Source organism: Micrasema longulum, unplaced genomic scaffold (assembly GCF_059751315.1).
Source record: "Micrasema longulum isolate JH-2025_06_02 unplaced genomic scaffold, ASM5975131v1 h1tg001383l, whole genome shotgun sequence".
Taxonomy (NCBI): Eukaryota; Metazoa; Arthropoda; class Insecta; order Trichoptera; family Brachycentridae; genus Micrasema; species Micrasema longulum.
Genome location: NW_028278569.1, coordinates 54,633 through 81,773, shown reverse-complemented (window position 1 = coordinate 81,773; position 27,141 = coordinate 54,633). Strand labels below are relative to the sequence as shown.

The 27,141-nt window shown below is 31.7% G+C and overlaps 1 protein-coding gene across 1 annotated transcript in view; it reads left to right on the top strand.

Moving 5' to 3' along the window:
- Nucleotides 1-25,622, top strand: part of LOC148275579 (uncharacterized) — a 28,414-nt gene extending 2,792 nt beyond the window's left edge. Inside the window, exons 2-4 of the mRNA XM_088235499.1 lie at nucleotides 7,606-8,116; nucleotides 22,207-22,276; nucleotides 24,582-25,622. Coding sequence (XP_088091625.1) covers nucleotides 7,606-8,116; nucleotides 22,207-22,276; nucleotides 24,582-24,587 — 587 coding nt within the window. The 3' untranslated portion in view covers nucleotides 24,588-25,622. The remainder of the gene's footprint in view (nucleotides 1-7,605; nucleotides 8,117-22,206; nucleotides 22,277-24,581) is intronic.
- The last annotated feature ends 1,519 nt before the right edge of the window (nucleotides 25,623-27,141 follow it).

Genomic DNA, 27,141 nt, shown 5'->3' with positions numbered 1-27,141 from the left:
AAACTGCAGTCCTCCGCTTGTCTCGACACCCCGTATTTCTGAGCCGTCACAAAGGAAGAGCCGGTTCCAGTTTTTATCTGATCCGACCAGCGCATGGGAGACCTCCCTCGTCCTCTTGCTGCCGACCACGACAAGCTTCTCCGGGCAATCTTCTTATCTCCTTGAGATTTGACCAAAATAACGGAGAACTCTTCTTTAGGAAAGCTTTAGTAACAAAACCAGAAACTTCTGTGAAGTTGCCTCTGCTCGCTAGAAAATCAGAAAATCCATGTTGAGTCGGGGCACATAAAGATAACATTTGTTGTTTTTTAAAAACAAGTCATTACAAAAGATATGTATTTAACATGAGTAAGTTTGGATTCTATACATTTTATATTTGAAGTACTAACTTAAGTGGTAAAAAACTAAGATGTGTTTTTTTTTTTTTTAATTTATTAAGTTTGCCTTCATTTTTAGCATTATTTATATGATTCAACGTCATAGTTTTTTTCCTTGAAATAAAATAAATCTACTTTGCTCAACCAATGATAAGATAGTTATGATAGATTTCCGGTTTATTTATTTATTTATGCTTTATTAAGTTAGTTCATAACATTTTAAGAACAAATATAAACTTTTCATAACATTAAAAAAAAATTATAAAAATTTCTCAATAACATATTTTTTCAAATTAATTTGAAATATTTCGATCTTTTCTATTTCATTTATTTCTTCAGGTAACTCATTGTACAGCTACAATCCCTTGTACAATGAGTTTTGAGATTCGGTTTTTCTCCTCATTGGTAATCTTATCTTTTTTCCCCTGTTTCATATGTATGACATTGTTGGTTAAATTTTATGGTAAGCCAACTGACGAATCACCAGAAGTTATCGAAAAGGGGAAGGAGAACTTGATACGTCGCAGGCGAAATAATTTTAAAAATACAAAACTTAAAAAATTACAGCGCTAATAATACGACAAACATTTAAACAATAATTTTGGGTTGGTTTGTCTATTAACATATAATAAAATATTTTAAAACCGCTGCACTTTCTCATTAGAAAAATATCAGTAAAAATTACAGTACGTACAAATAAAAACAATATTTTTATCGCCGCACTTTTGCTCTATGGAGTAAACGAGGTAAGATTTTTTATAAGATGTGTCAATGTTGCTCACCTTGCCACCTTACCTTGTTATAAAATAAAACGATATATAAATAGTAATACTTGAAAATGTTTGTATGTTCACAAAGCATTCAATCTTTTTGAAATCCATTTAACAATTTTATCAAATTGAAATTTTTCAATTTGAATTCATTTCCTGAACTAATCTAAGTAAATCTTAGTAATCTAGCATTTTATTGTGTATCATTATTTTTTATATAAATTTATAGCAACAGATAGAAAAACGTTTTCGAGGGGGAATATGGAAGTCTAGGCATTTACGGGGCTTATGACCTGCCATTGGCTGGTGTAACATTCACCATTCTGCCTATTTTAAGCATGCACTAAATTTAGATCTTAATAACTACCCAGGGGGAAATCCAGCCTGTCTACGAACATTTGGACATACTCAAAACATAAATTTTGTTTACACGATGGGATTTTTTATTTGTTAATTATTAAACTAAGCCAAAAAATTATTTTTTTAAATTTTTATGTATCGTATTATTAGCGCTACGATTTTTTTAAGTTTTGTATTTCTTTTCTAAAATAACTCCGCATGTGACATCAGATGTTCTTTTCCGCTTATTCTTATTCAGTTTTTCCCATTGGTCCATCCTTGGCAAGCAAACCGGAAATCTTCTATAGCCCTCATATCATAGGTTGATTCATATGAACCAGTGACGTCATTCAAAGTGGTCCGTTTAATAAAATAAAAATAAAAATTTCGTTACATTTTCAGGAAACTTTGCCGTATAATTTAATGCTCCAATTTTTTAATCAAATTTCCCGTAGGGCTGTCCTCATTTTACTATATTTTGATACAAATGAAGAGAATTTTTCAATGTTTAAATCTAGTTTTAGTTTTTAAGATTTAGATTGTTAGGTGTCAAGATAGATATATGGATTTTTATTTATTTATTTGAGTTTTACATTTTAGTTTTTAATAAAAAAAATTATAATATATTTTTAAAATATTTTTATATTCGTCTTTAGAACATGTATTTTTGTATTTAGTAAACCTGCTATGAATGATAATTTATTTGAAATTATACATGTTAAATTGTTTTGTAACTTATTTCTCTCTTCAATCCGTGCTTCATGTCTGAGGATGGTGATCACGCCTGACTCATCTGCTGCTCATCAGCATGGCTCATCTGTGGACAGTCTCCCCCCATCTGGAACGGCCTTGTGCTTTTCTGTAGGCATTCGTCAGTGATAACTCTGAGAATTCAGTGAACAGCCGCTCCATCTTGTCGGTTAACGTCCACGGCTTGTCCCTTCGACTATTCCCTATTCCCAGGAGGATAGTTTGTTAACTACCTGCCTATTTTATACTATAAACACTTTAACTTGTTTCTTTTTGAACTAAATTTTAATGAAGGTACTTTTCTTTTGCCAATAAACGTCATATTTCGGCGCACTGAAAATGAAATACAAATTTGAGTTCCCATTTTTTCAAAAATGAGAAGTTCAGTGGTTTTTTTATTTGTTAAAAGACGCCAACCATATATTTTTTTGTATTGTATTATTATCGCTACGATTTGTAATTTTTTATTTGTTTAATTACTCCGCGCGTGACGTCACTAGCTCTCTTCGGTGAGTTGGCTTTCCGGAAACCGGGAATCTATCACAACACTCTATAATTGAAATCTTTTAAGTTTGTCCAAACGTTTGTTGACAAAATACTAGTTTTCTCCCCTAGACAGTCATTAAGATTAACAAATTACAACAGGGATGGAAAACATTTTTGAGAAGAAAATATGGAATTTTTTATGGAAGCATTTACAAAGCTTTTGATCTGTCATTGTCACTTTACACCCTGTGTAACATTTACCGTTTTGCGTACGTTTGAACATGCATATTTCTTTAATTCGTCCATCTGTTAATTTTAATGAAGTAAGAGAGCTAAAACCTTTATTGTTGTAAAGAGATTCATCCCAGATGGAAGACTTGAATAAATGAATAAATATGGATGTTCAAACATAGGCAAAATAGTGAATGTTACACAGTGTGCAAAGTGGCCATATAAACTAGCTAATGACAGGTCATAAGCCTTGTAAATCTCTAAACTTCCATATTTCTTCTCTTAAATGTTCTTCATCCATTTTGTAATTTTTCGGTTGTCAAAATAATTCAAAAATAGTTTCTGGATTTAAAATATTTTAAAATCAATTTTGAATTTATTGACTAGAATGAAATCAAATAGGTATAAAGAAAATTCCTCAGGAGAAACCGCGTGACGATTAAGCTGGTTTTACACTAGGACAATACAATTAACAAGACAATATTGTCCTATTCCAGCTTTGTAAACAGCCTCAATATCTCAGGACACGACAATGGGACAATACAACCATATTTTAGACGCGGAACGGTGTGAAAATGAATGACACGCGTTACGAGCAAGTTCGCGAAAAATATGATTTCTTTTATACCAAGATGTATTGGAATTGGAGTACGAACTAGATAGTAAGAAGGCATTTTTTTCGGCTGATATTTTCGGCAGAAAAAATGGGCGGCAACGACACGAACCCACAAACCGTTTGGTTATTGTCCTCCTGTCCTGTCGCATGCGCATTCACACGCGGAGAATGCGGCCGCGCGCAATGGTGGAGGTAATTCCGTCTATCTCTAGGACAATTACATGTTTTGGTCCAGTGTCCTGTCCTCCTAATTTTTGTTCAAACGATAACAATAGATTCAATACTGAGATAGGGCAATCTTATCCTGTTTTCGTGTGAATGACATTTTACTTAGTAAAGTTGAATCACAGTTGCATTTTGTCAAAATGTTTTTTTTTTATTAGGTACTTTTTTCATATAACACGTTTTGTCCATTTTGACCACGTTTTGTCTTTTCTTTTCTTTTCTTTTATTTTCATACCATATATATATGTGCCATAAACTTTTTATAATTAAAAAAGGAATGGCCCACGCTCAGACGCTGTAGTCTTTGTGGGCATTTTTTCCAATTCATGTCATAGCTTAATTTTAAGATGTATTTTTGTCAAGTGTATTTTTGTAATTATATTTCCATGTAAATAATATATGTATGGAAAAAAAAAAAAAAAAAAAATTAAAAAACTTTAAACTTTTTTTAGGTTCCTTTTTTTAATGCAGCTTTCTATAAGTCAGCCATGCATAAGTAATACTATTTTAATGATTAATGTTAGTAAATATTCTTATTTAACCACTTACCGACTTTGTAATGTTTACCGGTTTGACCGCAGAGCTATTTACATTAAATATAAAAAATAAAATAATGTTTTTCTCCAATAAATAATATCTAGAATGTATAAGTACCACGCGTAATATACATAGGCATAATTGTGAAAAATAAATTATTCATCAATGTAATATTGCGATAAGACACCTGCAGGTATAACTTCTAATAAATGATTTGAATTTTATTATTCATAGCTTTGATACCAGACCTAGCAATTAACTTATCAAGTTATCCCCATACTATAACTTTGTAAGGAAATAGAAAGTTGTATCAATTATGAATTATTTGATATTATCGAGTACAACGTTGCAAAGAACCAAACTTAAAATTTTGTAATTCCAAATGCAAGATATTTTATGCACGTTTAATGGTTTAAAATGTATGAATTAATTTAATCACTAAAATAAAGGTAATATTCTGACCGGTTTCAGAACACGACTGTTTCATTTGTCAAGGCTTAAAAATAAGCACAACTTATAGCACGCGCTTTTATCCCTATATATTTTTTAGAATATTGCTATCCTACTCGTGCAGCATAGTTACGTTCAATGTTTCATTGAATTTGACAATCATTGAATTTTGTGAAAAAAATATTGTTTTTATTTTCTTAAGTTTTTGTTGAATTTTTCTAAAAAAAAAAACAAAAGCGCTTTTCTATTAATTAACATGGATAATCATGAAGGTAGTAATTCAAATATTAAATAAGCGTAAAATGTTTCTGTCGACACGGAACATACCGGTAAAAGAATATTATTTCAAATACAAAAATACATAACTTTATTATTTATATCATTTATATCACTACAGAGATGGGTAGAATTTTTGTTTCAAGATTATGGATATTCGAGCGTTTACAGGGCTTATGACCTGTCACCTGACCTGTGTGTATAAATATGTAAATATATATACATACCAAAATAATATTGTGTATACATAACTTTATTTAGGCTCTGGTAATTTTTGAAATAGTTTTACCTCTGGTACGAAAATTTGTACACACGAGTATACCCATATATTGTACTTTTTTTTTTTTACAAAATACTAAAATCCCACCAAGCCACTTTCTGTGGCTTATTGATGAAGATTTATTAATACTTATATGATGCAACCAAAATTTATAAAAACAATGAATTTACATATGTAATCAACAACCGGAAAGATCAGTAATATACACACACAGATAAACTCTTTTCAGTAAAGAAATATACATAAAATAAAAATATTTACACATAAGCTAGTTTGATAACCATTCATATATACACTATTGATCGCGTACCCACTCTCTTATTTTGATCTTATTACATGCTGTGTTAAATTTAAGTTCTTTTGGTAATAAATTAAAAAGGCTAGGTACTCAATAAATAAGAGTTCTACTATGTAATTGGCTTATTACATATTTTTAGTACTAGGTACTCTAGGTAGGTACTATTGTAAAGCATATTTGGCTACCACGTAGACCCGGATCCGATTTCCAACAAGTTTGACTCGAAATATTTAAAAAATTCACCGGACGACTGGGATTCGAGGCGCTATCATGTTGACTTTCATGTACGCAGTCCGTATGCACAATAGTATAAAGGAGAAATTACTTTTGTACGAAATAATGCCAGTTTATCAGATATCAAATTTATCACTAGGGATTTTTCAAACGAAAAATTGTAATCATAGAATCAGAAATAGTCCAGAAGGAGCGTAGAATCTTATTTGAATACATCGGACTGTGTCCAAAAATTCCCCCACTATGCCCTACTTTCGCCGCGCGCATTCGTGTTGTCGCCGCGTAATGTTGCACGATGGGAAAAAATATAATCATAACACAAATGTAAAGTTTAAAAAAGCAATCTGTTAATTTCTCTAAAATTTTATTGTGCACGCGGAAATATTGATTGACACAACAGAGTAGATAAGTAAAGGGTCATTTAATAAGAGTAATTGAATTAATGAACTTTGAACTTAAAATATAAAACAAAATTTATTTTACATAAAACTAATATTTTTATATCATGTTAAATAATATTTTATGTTTTAATGATAATGTCGGCCAAATGTCCTCCACAGAGTTGTTTAATCCGAGATCCAATTTTCATTAGTTATCTCATTAGAAGAGCAAAGTAGGGTAAAAAAAATTACTACCCTGGCAACACTAACGAAATGTCTATTTTGATTTCTTCGACAATCTGACAGATAGAAAAATAATTCAATTTTTAAGTAATGTATTTGCTACTTACACATTCATTTGCTAATTACACATGAAAGGCGACTAAACTACTCATTTATGAGTAGTTTAGTCGCCTTCCGTTTGATGCTCGTATGCGGTTTCTGGACTATTCTTAATTCTATGATCGTAATATTAGTTTGAAATTTCAGCAAAGTACTATCGAATTTTCGAACAAAACTTGATAATTTAAAACTGACAGTTGTTTAATAAGTATGAAAGACAGTTGTTTAGTAAGTATCAACAATTAAAATTAAGAAAACCAATAATATGTCTAATTGATTTGGTATACATAGAACATAGGTTGTGAATTATCATCATTTTCCCCGTAATTAGATTTTTGACCGAATTCACAGAATCACTCACAAGTGAATCATAAACAAAAGATAATATCTTCAAATACGTTTCACTATAAACATTGATTAATAATAAATCAATGACTTACTTACAATAAATATTTTAGCGGAAAAAACGCAATATCATCATTCAAAACAGCTACTTTATATCTGAATCGTCACCTTGTACTACTTTTTGAAGTGTTCTAGATTGTATCATGTACCTACTTACGGCTTACGATAAATAATATATAAATTGTTTTAAATAAGAAATTTATATAAATTTTTGCTTTACGGTGCACGTACCTGATATTGTAAACAGTAAACAAACAATATAAATACTATATAATTAACTGAAAAGGGTTTCGTGAAAAGGTTTTTGAATTTGTACTATAGGACCGAGTAAAAAATGATTAAATATACATTTTAAGTAATGTTTTGTGAGTGCATTTGATTTACTTTTAATATTACAACATTAACGGAATAACATTTCAAAACATTCCTGTTTAATTGAGACATCGTAAATATAACTTAGAACTCCGATAGCAACATCAATATTGGGTTATAGTAATCATTAGGTACCAATCTTGGGCATTGACAAAATATGGTCTCTTGAAATCATCGGGTTTCATTTTTATTAATATCTATACCATTTCTAATGTATTTTTTGCATTATTTTACTAGGTTTTACAGAAAATATTCAGTGTGTCAACCTCGATTCGTCTTCCAAAAAGCCTTCAAGCGCAGAGCAACCTCCCCTCGTATTCCCAGAAGATAGCACGAAGTACAAAATCGTCTCAAACAAATCTCCTCAATTGGACTCTTTACTTGATAAATCGAGCAACGCGTCAAAGTCTGAAATATTCGACCTGCTTCACGCTCCATCATTCGAACAGACCAAAGAACTAAAGGATAAGTTGGTGTACAAAAATGGCGAGAAGTCTTTGTCGGAAGAAGTCACACCCAAAAATGGGTCAGCCAAAGCCCCGGATGACACAGTGAATGTGAAATTGGATTCAGAATTGATGCAGAAAGTTGGAGCGATAGTGGAAAAGGATGCCATTAAAGAAGACATTAGAGATGCGGGTGGACTTGGAATTCAGCCGGGGAAGCTGGCCACTATGATAGCTGCTATTATATTGGCTGTTGCAACGGCTGCGTACGTTGGCATGGTCTTGTGGAGGAAATCGCTTGAGTGAGTATAAAAAATTTACAGTTATATACATAAAGTAGGTATATTTTTGAGTCTAGCGAGATTTTCAAGCTCAGGAAGATAATTTATATTGAGGTTATTACACAACATAATATATATTTTGTATCCTACTTATATTATTCAAAATATATAATACATAAGGTGTTCGCCATATTATGTCATACAGGGTTTTTGTGTTTGAATGTATTATATTTATAGGGACAGTTAAACAGACATGTCAAAATCAGACACAGACACAGACACAATCAAAGTGCATGAAAAGTATGTATAAAATGATGTAGGAAAGGGGGGCAAAGGGGGGTATCAAATATGTTAACGCGTTAGATCGGTTATTAAGATTGTTAAGAATGGTTGATTAATTGTGTCGTTTATGATGCGAGATTTGTATTACATATTCTAATTATAGGATTAACAGTTTAGCTACAAAATAAAAATATAGTCTAATAGCAGTTTATCCCACTTTTCCCCGCACAAATGGACAAAGCGGTATAATTGTAATTTATGTATTTTTTCATAAATACTATACATGTTTACTACGGTGATGATAAAAAAACTAAGTGTATTAAGGTGTAATCAGTGTCCTGACGAAAAGACGGGTACGTCTCGAAACCGGTAGACATAAAACGTCGGTAAGTGGTTATATACTAATAGTAACAAATACGTTATTTTGAAATTGCACACTATTTGTTTTTATTTTGTTATATTTGTGTTTTGTATTATTGTGCTCACATTTCCATCATCCTTATGATAGAGTGTAATATAATCTGATAATATAAGTATGGCATTTTTAAAAGTGTTTTTTTATTGGGGTTGTAATGATATAAAAAACACTATTTACTATCTCTGACTACCGTTTCAATAAAAGTAATGCATTGACAGAGAAACACCCGATTTAGTATTCCAACATTGATTCCCAACGGTAATGATCACTATAATTTTGTATTCCAACATTGATTCTCAACGGTAATGATCACTGTGATTATGATAAAATGCGTAATATAATGATTAAAATAAAACGCACTGTTCAATAACACGAGAAATATTCTATACCATAAATGAACGCACAAAAATAATATCTACTCGTGGTGAAAACTCGTGACAACATGACAGTCGATTAAACACGTTCCTATTAAATGGTATTACTACTTTCGCGAACAAGTAAGTTGCAGCTACTACCTTACTTTGTATAAGATTGGGTACAATGTACAATATCATCGAAGTATGCACGTAATCCGCATAATCATGATTGCTGAAAACTGAAGTAGCTAGGCAGGTAAAAGGTACACACCTGTTATTAATTCATCCAGTTAATACCGTTAGCTCCTTGGGATATCACTAATCACAAGCTAGCCCAGTTTTTCTGGTTCTGTCAAACTATAGGGTTTACCAATAAGAACGATTGGATAAAATTGAAGTAAACACAGTGAATTCAATCAAAAAAGTTGCTGAATGGTTTTATTAGATGGTGCGTGTATGCCATTTATGATTTAAACAAAATATCATTTTAATAACCACTTTTCTTGCGCCGATTGATCCGGTGAAGCCAATTCTCGACGACTCTGTGCAGCATTCCGGGTGGAATGGCGACTATAGTGCGGCGAATGTTAGCTTCGAGTTCATCAAGAGTCCTGGGTTTGTCAGTGTAAACCTGTGATTTAACATATCCCCACAGAAAATAGTCTAGTGGTGTTAAATCACAAGATCTTGGTGGTCAGTTGTAAGGACCAATTCGTGAAATAACCGATTCACCAAAATTTTCAGGCAATAACGCTGTAACGCTCGCTGTATGGCAAGCACCGTCTTGTTAAAAAAGGAATATCGTCCTCATCAATTTCTTCAATTCTTCAACACAGTAGCGCTCACTATTTACAGTAACGGTATGTCTTTACTCATTTTTGAAAAAATATGGCCCGATAATGCCACCATACCATTCACACCAGATAGTGGTTTTTTTTTATGTAATGGAGCCTCATCAATCACTTGAGGGTTTGCCTCACACCAATAGCGGTAATTTTGCATGTTGACGTAGCCGTTTAAACAAAAATGAGCCTCATCTAAGAAGACGCTGATTTTATGAAAATCGGCATTTCCTTCACGAAATGCTCTTTAGTAGCAACAAAACATTTCGAATTTTGATAGAATATTTGAACAATTTCCAAATCTTACTCATGAAAACTGATAGCCGATGTCAAATTTTGAAATTTAATTATAGCCGCTATGGGCTATAAAAATCCTATCGTCCCTGTAAATTGTTTTTACTCAGTGGCGTATAATAAATAGACTCGTTACTCCTATACCAGATACCAGCTACATCTAAAATAGAGTAAATATTGCGTTGCCCTCAACTATTTACTAACTACAAATCATGATAAACATGAAACCTTAGTTTGTATTCATTTATGTGTGACTCATGAAATCGACACTAACTGGCAGTTATCAAAATATTATACGTCATTATTTTTAGTAGATTGTTTTTTGTAAATTATCATTTACACGTAGACTATATAATAGATATGACAATATTGTATTGCCCCAGCTCCGAGAACAGCCTCCACCGCGCGGGACAGAACGCTGGGACAATACGAAAATTCGGTCGCAGTTTACACGTGAGCGTTGCGAAAAATACTATTTATTTTATTCCAAGATGTATTGGAATTGTTAAAGAACGAACATTAAATAATAAAAACAAAAAAAATTCAGTCTCCATTTTCGGCAGAAAAAATACGCGACGATAGAGCGACCCGCACGCGTCAGGCAAATCGCTATTTTAAAAAGGTCATGTCCGTGCGCGTTCGCACGAGGACAGTGCGACCACGCGCGGTGGTGGAGGTAATCATTGTTCCGCGGAGATAGCCTGCCCGTCTATCTCCGTGACACTTTTGTCTTACAAATTGATATTTGCACGTGGACATTGTTGAGTCCTGGGACAAAACAATATTGCAGTATCCATGTGTAAACAGCCTTTATTAAGATACGTTCACAAATTAAAATTTTACGTAGCAACAAAGTTGACAAGGGAAGAAAAATGAGCAGATAACGCATACCGAAAAAAAATGTATGTATATTAATTTTATACCTGCATTATATCTAAAACACCTTTACTTGTAAACTTGTACTGAAACTCGTAATTTATCTGCTTTTATTAAATTCGTGATTACTTATAAAGAAGCGGTATATTTTTTTTTGGATGTGACCATACAGAGTACCTAATTAATTAAGTATTAAAACTTAAACTTCCTACTTTTTATATAATATTATTTATGTTTATTCCTGCAGGTTAATATGTAGGCCATAGTATTTAGTGTCCGTCGCGCGTCGGCCGAAGGTAATTGTACTCTAAAGATCGTGTTTGTTGCAATAATTATTTATTGTTGCATTGGGAGTTGGAAGACAGAGTTTCTTGAACTTGACTCCGATAATAATTACTTCCTACTTCGTTGGATACTTCAATATCTTTTGTCTACCAGACGCAGACGAAACGCATTGTTAATTAATCAGTGCTATACACAAGAAGTGTATTTATGATTTGTATACGGTTTTTTTATGTTTGTAATTAAGAAAATAATTATTGATATGTACATATAATCTATACAACAAAATAAAACAAACAAATCACCGGTTTCACTTGGATTATTTTCTTTCTTTGAGTATTAAACGTGATCATTATTTGCATACAAAAAGAGAAAAAAACCGTAAATAATATTATTTTAAATTAAAATCACTAAAATATTTAATGAAAAAACAGTAGTTTTAAACATAATGCGTATAACTTTAAAAAATATTTTTTTGAGGCATGGATTACTATTTGATTGCACTAAACTCAATGTCAAGAGTTTGCACCTACCTACTAGACAAATAAATATTTTTGTTATAGATTTATCTAACGAATAATTTATTATGCATAAATGAGACATAAGGCGGCACGTGGCGTAATGAGTCTTACCAAATAAGAAGGCTCGGTTCCCGGTAAAATAACACCACCTTAAAATGTGTCAACTAGTTATAAATAGCTCGAGAAAATGGGAATCAAATTGTGGTAGACCGGGATTCGAATCTCGGATCTCTAATCCGTGAGTTCGCAACACTACCACAGCACCAAACCATTACAATTGGGCCCATTGACCTGTTATGATGAGATAAATATATTTGTATTTTTTTGCACCACAATAGACCAAGAGGCCCAAATTCAGTGGAGAATTACAGCACAGAACACCCAGGCTTGCACAGAACACCTTAATTTTTGTGTTCTCACCGAGAATCGAACTCGGAACCTTCCGTGCATGGGTCAAGTCAAGTATCTTAGTGATTACACCACGGAGGTCACCCGTATTGTATCCATAAAATATTTTGATTATATTTTAATTGCATATTTATGTTTTATTAATTTTTAGTAGCGGTCTTTTTGGATTCTTTTTGTGGCCAGCAGTGCGTTAATTGGATTCCGATTCCCTTATTTGTAATACTCGTAGCCGAGTTCATCAGATCAGTTATATTCGTTCGGTTCCTGATTTCCTGTATTTTATTAAGTCACCGAGTAGAGAGAAACATGTGAGATTTTTTTGCTTGAGAAAACGAGAAAAACTAGTATCGTGTCTTTAGACTTGCGCCCAACTTAAACTGCTTGCGACGGCTTGCAATACTCGTATAAAGGTACAAATAGGTAGACATTATGTTAGGTGCATATTTTGTGAGTCTAGATTTTAAACCAGTTAGCTATTTTTAGAGCTGACTGAGACTTTGTATTCTTTTTAATGCTTTTAAAATTATGGATAAGAATCAAAACATAATCATTTAAAGGCAAGGCAATTCAAAAACTCACAATACACACTGTCACATTACTGCCTAGTCTAATTAAAAATCATATTCTCTTTATTCGGTCTATCATAGTACTTTTTTTTTAGAATCAACGATTGCGTAGGTATATTGAAAAAAAAGGGAAATCCCAAAATTTAATGACATCTGTTAAATATTTTATATTAACAACAATCTTTTATTTTTCTTACCTCCCATTCGCACATTATAGCGAATTGGGTACCGCATTGTCACACAAAAGGCCCAATAAATTCTGTGGCTTGGGTCTAAAAGGGCCATCGTCGTAAATCAGAACATTACGGCAGTAGTACTCTGAAGAGTGCAGCTATTTTGTGACGCTATAATAAGATCATAAAAAGACCTCGATGAACATTATCCATCTTTTTGCATTTAAAAAAACGCAACATTCGAGTTGAATTTATCCGTAGGTACAGGACAAAACCGTTACATCGGTATCATCGATAATACATGGTATAGAAAAGTTAAGATCACGATGACTCTCGGAAAATAAAAGAAAATCAAAATCGCTTTTTAGCTGAGCTTTTCTAATATTATTAAACAAAAAAGATTGAATTTATCCGTACTACGCGACTGTATCATGAAAATCTCTCATGCTTGCATAATCATAAGTTGAGTTACCTTTATTAGAAGATATTATATCACGATATGAACCTAAACACGGGTATGAATTTGGATAATAATAGCTCATACATGGCATTTTAAATTTGCATAAAAATATGAGCACGTACCAATGTGTGTACATAAATAAAATTGTAGGTATTGGTACCTGCCTATTGAAAGTATGCATATTTTATTAGGCGATACAACGCTACCGGTCTGCAGTGTCGCACCCACAATAATGTACTAAAATTACCGACCATAAACGTACAATTTTAATTCAGTATTTCTCATATTCCGGGAAAAAATCTACCTACCATTTATCTGTGTCTGGGCGGATTAAGAAAACAGTTCTGTGAGTGAAATAGAACCAGAACCCTAGACGAGTACTTTCGACTCGATAGCTGCTCTCGGGTAGAAGTCCTGAAAAGAAAATCGAGTAGAGATAAGTCCGCCTCCTTGTATAGTGGTTGGCGCATTCGCCTACCATTCTTGAGATCCTGGATTTGATTCCTGGTAGGGTGGATGTGAAATATTGGTTTTAAAGGTTTTTTTAACGTTTTTACAATTTCATTGCTCCGGGACTGCCACATGAAGCGAAAGACTGATCACCTGCTAATCTTTATGTAACAAATGATTGAACTACGCTGCATTTGGTTTACTACTGCAGTGCCCTATGCACCACTTGGTGTAAAAGTGGATGATGATTATTAGATAATCAACAGAAAAATCAAATACTTAGGTGTTACCTACTCTAAAATGTTTTTTCCTTGCTTCGACCACAAAAGTTTACTATCTACCATTTTCTATTTATAATAGGGAAATATCACTTTTTTTACATTTTCAAAGTAATAAAGGTCTATGAAAATCTTCATCACAATATTAAAATAAAGCATTGAATCATACGCAGAAAATATACTGGGAGAGTATCAAGCAGGTTTCCGAGCTGGTAGATCCACAACAGATAAACTATTCACCGTTAGACTAATTTTGGCAAAATGATGGGAGATTGATATAGATATACACCAACTATTCATAGACTTCAAATAAGCATATGATAGCATAGATCGGGAGTGTCTATACAATATAATGCTACAATTTTAAATCCCCCCAAAACTGATTAGACTTGTCAAATCAACCATGTCAGACTCAAGATGTCAGGTCAAAATAGATGGAAAACTAATGGAAGAATTTGCAGTATCCCAGGGATTAAAACAGGGAGATGGCCTGGCCCCATCTCTTTTCAATATCGTGCTTGAACATGTTATAAGAAGAACTCTGATGGACACTAGCTCCAATATTTGTTATAAGAGTAGCCAACTTGTCGGATATGCGGATGATATCAACATTGTCGGTAGATCAATAACAGACATTAAAGAGGTATTTGATCCCTTGGATACAGCTGCACGAGACGTGGGACTGCAAGTCAATGTTGAGAAAACAAAAATGATGATACAGAGCAGAAACCCATCGCACAGAGTAAGACGCTGTGTCCAATACAAAGATAATTACTCCTTCAAAGTGATCGAGAAATTCGCCTAACTGGGCTCTAGTATAACAGATAAAAATAATGATCCAGCAGAAATAAGAAAAAGAATCACAGCACCCAACAAAACATAATTTGCTTTGCTGCTAAAGTTCAAATCACGTAACGTCCACAGAAAACCCAAAATTACCATATATAAACAATTATACGTACTGTATTGGCATATGGGTATGAGGCGCTAACACTGACAGTAAAGATGAATGAAATTCTTGACACTTTTGAAAGAAAAGTACTCCGAAGAATCTGCGGACCAGTGAGAGAGAATAAATCTCGGCACATATAAAGTTGCTTAGATTAAGATGGGCCGGACACGTACAGCGAATGCCTGATTCACGTGTCCCTAAAAGATTAATGAGCGGACACCCGGGTAGAAGGAGATTAGTGGAAAGACCCAGGCTGAGATGGGAGGATGAAGTGAGAAAGAATGCAGCGCAGTTTCTCCAGGTGGCAAATTGGAAGACGGCAGCTGAGGACAGACAGAGTTGGAGGCGAAAGTTGCAGGAGGCCAAAGCTCGACATAGGCTGTAGCGCCATCAGAGAGAGAAAAATATGATGAGAAAAATACTATCCAGTTAAAAAAAAAAAAAAATGCCAAGTATTAGTAGCATAAAAAATACCTTTAAATTTGTAATTTTTTATTCCCGCAAGTCATTTCATTGGCCACGCCCCTAATATGTCACGATTCATTTTATTTGTTTCTTGCCATTGAAATTTGTGTAGAACAATATCACGAATCTTGACGTCACAACAACCAAAGCCAAACACGTCGCGTTCTCCTACGGACGTATTTATTTTTTACACTTATGTATGAAAACATTTCTACACAGCATCCATATTAATTTTGAAAATACAATTAATTATTCTAAATCTATTTCATATATATTTAATCAGTATTCGTAGTATGTGATATTTTCCTATTATCACTGTTTCTACATCTGATCTTTAGGCGTAACATCGGGCATGCTATTTCCGCAGGATAATAAGGCTTTTCCCCACCACCGTGCGCGTCGTCGTATATCCATTTTCGCTACGTTCCGCTTTTGTTGTATTGTCCCACTGTCATGTCCTGCGCGGTCTAGGCTCTTCACAGAGCTGGGACATGACAACATGATTATCGTGTGAACTTTGCTTTATAACCGATTATTTTTCACCCCGAAAGTATGTGAAATAAACCAAAATAAACAAAAAAACATTGAGGTTGTCTAAAATGGTTCTAAAAGAATCATAAAAATATCGTCTTCATCATTTCCTCATCCGCACCCAGTGGCGCATAAGGCAGTGTATTGGAATTACATTTGCAGCGTAGATTGATTTTTTTTTTTGCATGGAAGGTAAGGTGATAAGTATTACGCTTTAGGCTTTAGTCCAGAATATTGTTACATAAAACCACTTTTAAAACCAATATCTCATATCCACCCTATCAGGAATCGAACATAGGACCTCAGGCATGGTTGACGATACATGGTTGGCGGCCTCCGTGGTGTAGTGGTCAAGACGCTTGACTCACGCACGGAAGGTTCCGGGTTCGATTCCCGGTGAGAACACAAAAATTAAAATGTGATTTTTCTCAAGCCTGGGCGCTCTGTGATGTAATTCACCACTGTAATTAGGCCTCCTGGCCTGTTGTGGTGCAAAAAAAATATGTTAATGTTAACGATCGCGTTAACCACTACACTATGAGGTGGACTTATCTCCACTCAATTTTATTTTTTTAGGATTTTTGGTTGAGATTTTTTACCATCAAGAGAAAAATCCAAAACCATTGTTTATAAAAAATAAAATTGAAGGAAAGTCAAAGATATTGGCACAAGACATAAACCATTTTTTTTTTTACTTTGACTAAGAATTATGATTTTTTCTTTTGACAAAAATAATAACGATTTAAAGGAAAACATCTCCGAATTTATTTTTGATTTAATACTTTATCACGACAATTATGTTGCTGTATTTAATTGCAATAATACAGAAGTGGGCGACAAATGATATCTTCATAAATCGTTCCAATTCAAATGGAATAAATTTAATTTACAAGCCTAATAATCATGCCCGTTGTATGTTCAAAGATGACTGGAATAATTCATGATTTATGCGACTATAAACTGGAAGCCAATTACATAAATAGGAGTATAATTTAATAATAATAAATCACTTGCTCCGATCTACTTTTATTCAACAGATCCCTTTTATAACAAATGTGTGCATGTTTTCAAATGTCATTCTTGTATGCGTATGTATATTCAAGTATCTATTTATAAGTTTAACTGCAAAAAGTACAGCCTGTTTTGTAGCATCGCATACGTATTGTAGACTGTTGTTCAAGGCCCAAGACACAAACTAGCCGGCTCAACGCTAGGTATTTTATGTACTTACGCAGTCCCGCATCATCATCAGTGGCGCTACAGCCCGTTGTGGGTCCTGGCCTCCTCCAGAATATGTCTCCATTCCTCCCTGCACCCTGCGGCTCTTCTCCAGTTTGTCAGGCCAATTGCTCTAATGTCACTTTCCACATTATCCAGCCATCTTAATTTTGGTCTGCCTTTGCTTCGTCTACCTTCCGGAGTGGACACAGTCCCGCCACATTAAAAAAAACAATGGGAATATACCATTTTTTTTACAATTTTAAATTATTAAGGGTCTATGAAATACTGTCGAGTAAAAAAATACATATTTTTTTGGATTTATTAGTGGCATAAAAAATATTTTTTAATTCCCACGAAAACGGTTCATTGCATTAGCCACGCCTCTAATACGTCACGATTCGATTAATTTTGGACTTTGTGACCGTTTAAATTTAAATAGAACATCGTCACGAATCTTGACGTCACAATTGTCAAGGTCAAACATGTCACGTTTTTGTAAAGACAATTTTTTAACAATTTCATTTTTAACATTATGTATGAGTTATGTATTTTCCATGTTGATTTTGGTAATACAATTATTTTTTCTTAATCCATTTTCCATGTTTTTATCGGTACTCGTAGTATGTGATAATTCCCTATTCAAACCGACGTGCGTTCAATTCAAAGTATATTTCTGAACTGACAAATAAATGAACATATTGTTTTTAAAAAATCCGCTCGCGCCATTGCCGGTCGTGTGTCAAAACTCCAATATAAATTTGTATGGGGACAGACGACTCTAGCGTTTCTATTTCCAAATTTTGATTGAATTACAGTGAAAGTTGAATGAGTTTGAAGCGGTTTTAATGGATTAAGAATATATTTCATTTATTTTATCAAGGATTACGAAAGAATATTTTAATCAAATGTCTGCAACAGGCGCACGGAGCATGACAGAAAATGATTTTTTGCGAGTTTTTACGTGAGTTCCTGCATTTATTTCTCATGCGATCTTCGAAATTTAAATTTAAGATTTCAATCACTTACCTTAGATGTTTACCGAACTATCCGTATAGAATTAAGAGTTTAATCATCAGTAAATATTGCTTCTGTTGGAATGATGCGAAGCGACGTCTCTAAATGTTAACGATAAGCAGATTGTATAATGTAAAAACGAATATCATTTAATTTAGTATAAAGTTGGAGTATTTTAATCAAATAAAGGAACACAGGAATGGACCTACCTTTGATGCAATGATGATGTTTTTCAAAATTGGTGCACTGAATTATAAAAAAATTACTATGAATTATTTACTTTGTTTCAAAATTTCAAAATGTTGTTTATTTTGATCTAAATCCAAAATGACTATTTTTATCAATCTGCTGAGCCATGGAAAGGGTGGGAAAAAAAGGTAATCGGTTAGGAATAATATTGATAAATGCTGTTTAATTAATTTATTTTTTATACGGCACAAGTGCCTTTTACAATATAAAATATAACAATAACTCATTAGTTAGTAAGATATACAAAAAATAAAATAAAAACAATATTTAAACATAGGTATAAAAAGAAAAAGAACAATAAATAAGATATTCATGTATGTATGTCAGCATACAAAAGATATAAAAAAAGACGGTATATTTAAATATAAAATGAGTTAACACCATAAGTAGCTTTTGCAAATAATTCGTTAATCGTTACTATAGAACATCATAAAATATTTATAAAGAGATGATTTGAATTCACGGAGACTCGAGTTAAAAATGTCGATATGAGAGGTAGGTACATTCATTTCCTAGTCTGTGTCTGTGTATACGCGGTATAGGTGAGTGACAAAGATAGTAAAGCTCGGGTTTCCTAGGACAGCGGTGCCCGTATTTTAACGGCCGTAGTGAACATTAACGCGGTTGACAGCCGTCGTAACGGTGACTAGAGAGTGGTATTCTATAAAAATGGTGTTGATAACACCGTTAAAAAATAAAACCACTCTCTAGTCACCACTACGACGGCTTTCCACCGCATCACCGTTCACTACGGCCGTTAAGATACGGGCACCGCTGTCCTAGGAAACCCTAGCTTTAGTTTGAGAAGGGTGACAATAATATAGAGTATTTTGTCTAGTTCTGCGTGTTGGTATATTAATATCTTTAAATCCAGGAGTTCGCAACAATCGAATTTAGAATTAATGATTTTATATAAAAATATTAGGTCAATTATTGTCCTGCGATCCTCCAGAGTAGGCATATTAAAAAAAAATAACAAAGACATGCAGTTAATTTGTTCTATAGGAATATGCAGTTTGAAATTAATGAATCTTAAAAATTTTCATTGGACTCTTTCAACATTATTAATAAATTAATTATTAATAAATAATATTAATAAATAATACCTCAGGGTTACAAAATCAATATTGATAAAATGAATATAAATTATATGGATGAAATAAAGTATCTCGGGGTCTACTTGGATAGATATTTAAATTTTAAAAAACATACTCAATATGTAACAAAAAAAAAAAAAAAAACATTTATGGGAAGATTACGAAATGTAATAGATTTAAACAGTAGTATTCTTATATATAAAACAATAATATGTCCACACATAAATTACTGTTCTTCCATTCTTTTTTATGTAATGAAGGAGAAATTCAAAATATACAAATTCTTCAAAAGAAGGCAATGAGGATTATACAAAAAATATATATATATTCTAATGTAGAAAAAATGCACAAAGAAATTGGCTTGCTCACAGTAAAGCAACAGATTAAATATAATGTGGCAATTTTTATACATAAAATAATTAAGGGGATGAATAAAATAAAATTTAACCAACAATCTCATACATATGAAACAAGGGGTAAAAAAAAGATAAGATTACCAATGAGGAAAAAAACAGAATCTCAAAACTCATTGTACAAGGAATTGAAGCTGTACAATGAGTTACCTGAAGAAATAAAAGAAATAGAAAAAAATGAAATATTTAAAATTAATTTGAAAAAATATGTAATTGAGAAATTTTTATAAAAAAATTGTAGTATTATTAAAAGTTTATATAAGTTCTTAAAATGTTATGAACTAACTTAATAAAGCATAAATAAATAAATAATTTACGTGAATTTTCTAAAAAGGGGACCATATAGTAGAGTTGTACTCTAATTGGCTTTTAACCAAGAGTTTCGTTATTTTAACTGATTCAAAATCCTTTATGGTTCTAAGAATGAAAACCAAAGTTTTCATACTTTTAGAAGTAATGTGGTTGATGTGGCTTTTTAATTCAAGTTTTTCGCCAAATATGACACCAAGATCTCGAATCTCTGTGACTTTTTTCAATTGAATGTTGTTTATTGAATACGAAAATAGTTTTATACTAAAATACTAAATCTAACTTAATATTATTACGTTATAGTAAATGGTTTTCGATCCATGTTAAAGGGGACCAAGTCCATAGACTCAAAATTTGAGAAAATCGACAAAAACAGTCTCTTATTTTTTTAAAGGAAGTTGTCAAATTAAAAAAAAAATGGTATAAATAAGTAATACTGATATAAAAGTTTATTCAAAATAATATTTTGTTGGTAAATTTTTTCATTACAATTTTTGTTAATCCACGGACTTGTTCTCTTTTAGCATCTAAATATTTTATAAAACAAAAAAATTGAAATCATTTTTTATTATTTTTTCCGTGGAAAAGTATTACTATTGGGTGGTTACAATATTAAGTCTACTTCCTTCAGTTAGAATGATTTATAATTCTAATTTATTTTCTACCATCTCGTCAACATCGTGATCACATTCGACGGTCTAAGTAAGCAGAATTTTGTTTTCGCATTCTCGTCGGATTCTCCTCTTTATCCATGTTGAATTTACTTAAATATCCTCAGTGTGTCACGTTGGATTTTTAAGGTAAAACTACTAAACATACAGCTGTCGTATTGCCACTAAATAAAATGTTTTATTCTTATTCCATGATAAAAGGGAGCTTGTCAATGGACTAGTCTTCTTTTAATATGGAACTCAAATCGCTGTAACAATTTTCTACAAGTTATTTGTTAGATTAGAGCCTTTTTGTTAGATATAGAATGAGGACTAAAAGATATGTATTTTTAAAATAATCTTACATAAAAATGTCGAAATCACCAAAATGGAGACTTGTGCTCTTTTAACATGGATCGATTCATTTAGTTTATAGTGTTAATTCATCATTTTCATTTTAATCCTCGATATTTCAGTTGATACTTTCCATGCGGTTTTAAAAATTACTGGTGTTTTAGATAATGTTTGTTTTTCTCTTAATATTATATAATTGACATAATATTATGTCTAAAAATATGTTTAAAAATATTTATATCGCAGTCAGCAACATTTATATACACAACTGTACTGACATCTGTGTTAACTAAGGAAACACAAATGGTACCAGTCACCGAAGCCTTTAATACAAGCATAGACAATTTGAATCTGGTATTTTACCTACTTTATTTTTAAAATTCACAAGTGTGTTTAAATTACATTTGTATCTTAGCAACTGTCTTAAAGCAGAAATAACTCAAATCATGATTTCAATAAAAACACTCAAAATTTTGTGTTAATATAATCGATATACTGACTTCCTATGAGTGTTCTTTATAACAATTCAATACCTCTATTTCAAATCAGCTATTTGAATGTTTTTTTTCGCTTGTTTATCTCTAATGATTAATCGAAAGACAGATTTTTATCGAGTATTGCGTTTAAAAAAACAATTTATTTGTTTTCAGGAAAAAATATGGGAGCCGTCACATGCTGGTTAATGAAGAAGAAACTCCTAATTCATTTAGACACTCTTCAGTAAGTATTTGTTATCCAAAAGTAATATGAAACTTTATTTCATTTATATATGCATCTACACCATAGATTTCATAATGTGTTCTAAATTAAGTATCCCCACGCACAGGCCATGCGAATATGGGATTTTTTGTTTTTATAGTGTTATAAAAAATGTAACAAATGTAAACAAAAAAATTGTAAATAAATCAATTGTGAAGCGGGTTTTGGCTTCGTGGCTGGTGTCATGGATTCTACCACAACTTGATTCCCATTTTCTGATATTGAGTTACTATTTACAACTCTAAAATGATTTTCAAAATTGAAGTATTTGGGTGAAGCGTAAATTGGATTTTATTAAATTGTGTGAAAATATCTAAATTTGTTGCAACAAAGAGGGAAAACATTTTTGAGAAGGAAATATGGACGTCTAGGCATTTATAGGGCTTATGACCTGTCTAATAACTCTAATCGAAGAGATCTAAATAACTCCAGGAAATCCAGCGTGTCTGCAAACATTTGGACATGCTCAAAACATTGTTGTGTAAAAGTATTTTATTTCTGTATCTATTTAAAAATATATTGTCAATTTATATAACAAAAATTAATGAAAATTATTATTACTCGGTTATTGTACTCCACCCTTGACCCCGCTTGTGGGTTGTTTCAGCCTTATTCATTTTATTCATATTAATATATTTCCTTTACATCTTTTGAACAAAACAAATATAAAAATATTTAAGTTTGTTAGTGAAAATTCTTGGTAGAAGTTCATTATAATTTATTATAGAAATAAAAGACGAGTAATAATATTTCATTTGTCAGTGTGTAATTAATTTATGTACCCTTTAAAATGCTTTATTGTCGTAAGTAGATTTAAAATTGGTCAACTATATTATAAAAATCTCTCTCCTCTGCTTTTTTCCTCATCCCCAACCTTCTTACAGTGCTCATCTTTTCTTTTCTCATTTAATATATGACGTACCTTAAAGCTGAAAGTCACATAATTTGCAAAATTCAGTTATGAATGACGTTTTGTTCGTAAAGGTATTCAGATTCTATTAATGCTAAAACATTGTAGTCCTCCAGTATACCACTACTTAAATAGCTTGTTCTAAAACACCGGTAGTGCAGTAATAATACTCATGCTTTCAACAAAATTTAACGGTTTGCTGGTATTAAAGCAGTGGACACCAAATAAATTCCATAATTTTTATAACAAACTACCTCTGACGCAGTGAGGGATTTTGCACAAGATTAATAACCGTATGCAGAGACAAACCTTAAGGCAAGGAAAGTACATTCTATTGTCTTCACCTTCGGGTTATTTTCTGCATTTGAAATTAGAATGTACTTTCCTCACCTTGAGTTTTGTCTCTGTATATGGGTATAAGTCTTATCGTCATAATTAACCGTGTCATTTCTTTTGCCATTAATTTAATTATTTTACTTTGCTTTCATTCACATATTATTTACTTTCAATAACTGTTTTATCGCTATTAATATCATGTCATTAACTTTATATTTACCTGTTATTTTCATAAATAATTAATGTTTTTATTAATGGCACGTAATTTAATGTTTTTGCCCAAAGAAAGTTTTGCAAATACGTTGTTTATCATTCAATATTCTACATTACTTTTTTAATTAGGGTGCGGGCCGGACGGTTAGAACAAAAAATATTGGAGTCGCATAGTTATTTGATAATCCATATTTTGAATGTTGTTTTCTTAAATATTCTTATCAATAAAACAGCAATAAATTGTGTTTTTACTTCGAGATATACATTTGAAACAGTTTTAAAACTTCAAACTGCTCTTCTGAACAATTTACCAAATGTGACTTACATGTTCTATCATATTTGTAAAAAACTTTAATTGGACACATGTACTATTTTCTATATTTTATTATGTAACATTTGTTGTTTTTCCTAATAAAAATTAAATGAAATAACTTTAATTCACAAATTAAAAATAACCATTGACTGGTTTCATCACTTTCGCGACATCTTCGCAAAGTTTCAAAGACAAGTTTTTGAAATTATTGTGATGGCTGGTTATTCCAAATTTGTGGATTTAAAAGTATCACTCTTGTTGTATTACTATGATAATACAAACATATTTGGTAAAATGTGATTTTCATATTATTATGTATTTACTTTTTAGTATAATTACTTGGTGAATTTCTCCAATTAAGAAAAAAAACCTACTGTATTTTATGTCAATAATAGGTAGTCCATGAAATGCACTCATCTGTATTAGAAAAATTCACATAAATATTAACTTTGGTTAAGCGGTGATTCTTGATGATGTTGAATTTTATGTTTCAGGTATAAATTAAACAGAAGAAAAAGCTGAATATAGAAAGACTCCAGGGACTTGCTAAAAGTGAAGGTGACATTTGTGTGTTTGTTGTGGAAAATAAGGATCTCTTAAAGTGTGCATAGTGCTAAAGACAAATCTAATTTTGCTGACTAAAAATGTTGAGAGTGGAATCTTTGGAATTGTAAATTATGAAAGTGAAAAAAACTATATTTTAAAAGTGACTTGTAAAAATTTGTGATAGTTTTTCAAAAAAACAATTTTAATTTAGGTCTTATTTTAAAAAGGAAAAAATGATTTGATAATCAATATGAATTTCTTAATAAGGTGTTTATGTAGCTTTGAGGATTTATTATAAAAAACTTGTTTATGTTATAAATATAATATCTTGGTTTGATATTTTTTGTAAAAGTGAAACTAAAAAGATTCTATTTTAAGGTGCTGTTTGAGGCTATTAAAATTATAATGTGACAGATAATATGCAAGCTCAATAATATGACTGATAATACTTATGTAATAGCAATTTTGGAATGTAATCACGAGGCTCTTTGTAAAACCAACTGTAGTAATCAAATAATAAAATTGTTAAACACTGTGCTATTTGAGTTCCCTGAGAAATTATTTGGATAATGTGTACCCAACGTTTGATAATTATTAAAAAAAACTATAAATTCTAGTATATGTTTTTGGTCTCATTATCTTATGAATTAAAATATTCAATATTTAAACTATATTTTATTGCTTTCTCTTACATTCTACTGAACATTGTTCATTGTTGCAATTATTGTATGCCATTTTTGTGAATTTGATTTAATTGTAAGTCAATTTGATGTATTTCTGTTTGCAGTTCTTGTAAACATTTTTCCACTTACTTTTTTTGTTAATTGTTTATACATATATGATTGTGCCAATTAATTGAAAAATATGTTTCTGTAAAGTTTTACAAACCTTAAATGATGTCTAGTAATTAAATATAGGTGTTGTGTAATTGTGGAGGAAAGTAAAATTGTTTTTGAGTGATTTTTATGAAATAAAACCTGTATCACGAAGTACAATTGTTTTAATCAAAAGCAAAAGCACAAACATTTCATGTTTTTCCTTGGATAAAAACAAAAGCTCTTTATTTTACAACTTCGTCCGATAAATAATGTTAAATGGTTGTAATTGAAAAAATATTTTTTATTACTTTTGTAGATGCAAAGAAACATTATCTATAGTTACCTATTATTAACACATTTTATATGGGCATTGCTAAATTTTTAATTATTTTTGCACCACAACAGGCGAGGAGGCTTAATTACAATGGTGAATTACATCACAGAACACCCAGGCTTGAGAAAAATCACATTAATTTTTTGTGCTCTTACCAGGAAACAAAACCGGAACCTTCCATGTGTAAGTCAAGCGTCTTGACTACACACCACGGAGGCCGCCTACAATGTGACAGGTTAATGCAGCGGGCAAAAGTCAGCAAAAAATTTAATAATTACGATGTTTTGAATGCACACTAACCTGCTTATAATCTAATAAGAGATAAGAGTAGACGTCAAAAGACAAAACATAAAAAAATATATAGGTATTTGTCTATATTCGCATTCGCAGAATGATGAACAAACAACAAACCACATTATAAAAAATATAACCCGAAAATGTCACTATTCTGCTCACCAATCATATAATAAAAATGTGTGAAAGAAGCTGTGAAAGGGTATGTGTGTGCGTAAATGAAACAAAAGTTTACCTTACTTTTTGTAGATAAGTGTGTGTAATTTGGAGTATCTTGAAGCGTTGATTTAAAATACTCTGCCTGCGTAGTGGATTTTTCTACCCAGCCGATAAGTACCAGTCGATCTACCATTCCCGCATAAAGTGTGTTAACTGTGAAAGTATTTGTCTAAAACATTCTCAATGTGATTCTATTAAGTTTATCATACACTTTTGGCTAGACAACAGATGCACAGAAGAGTTTGTTTGAAGTTTGTGTTAGTATTCATGGAGCAAAAAAATTACAATATTTTCACTTTCACTCATTCAAGCTCTATCTTTTACCACTGTTCTTTTTTATTTTTTTATTTAATATAATAAAAAAGTTACATGTTAACAAAAAGAAATACATGATAAAGCAAAAGTACAGAAACAAAAAACAAAACGAAATACCACACCAAAAAAGAAGCAACCTCTTGTGCTTGCTGTGGGATTACTATATTTTATTTATTTTTTAGTTAAAAATAAATATTTGCGTTCTTATGATTTACTCAAATATTTCATTTTGAGGGCCATTTTCAACGAGTTGTAATAACCTACTATTTAAAAATAGTAACTAAGTTGGGGTAGAGTGGGATTTGAACCACAGACCTTTGGTCTGTGAGTCCGAGACACTAGCTACAGGACCACAACCCGATTCAAAATTAATAATTTAAGTACACAATATACACATATTTCAAAAAATTAATGAAGATACCTTCATATATATACCTTCTATATACATAAAACGTTTTTTTATAAATAAGTGCATATACATATGCATGCAAATGCGCACGCATTTATAAATATCCACACATACACACG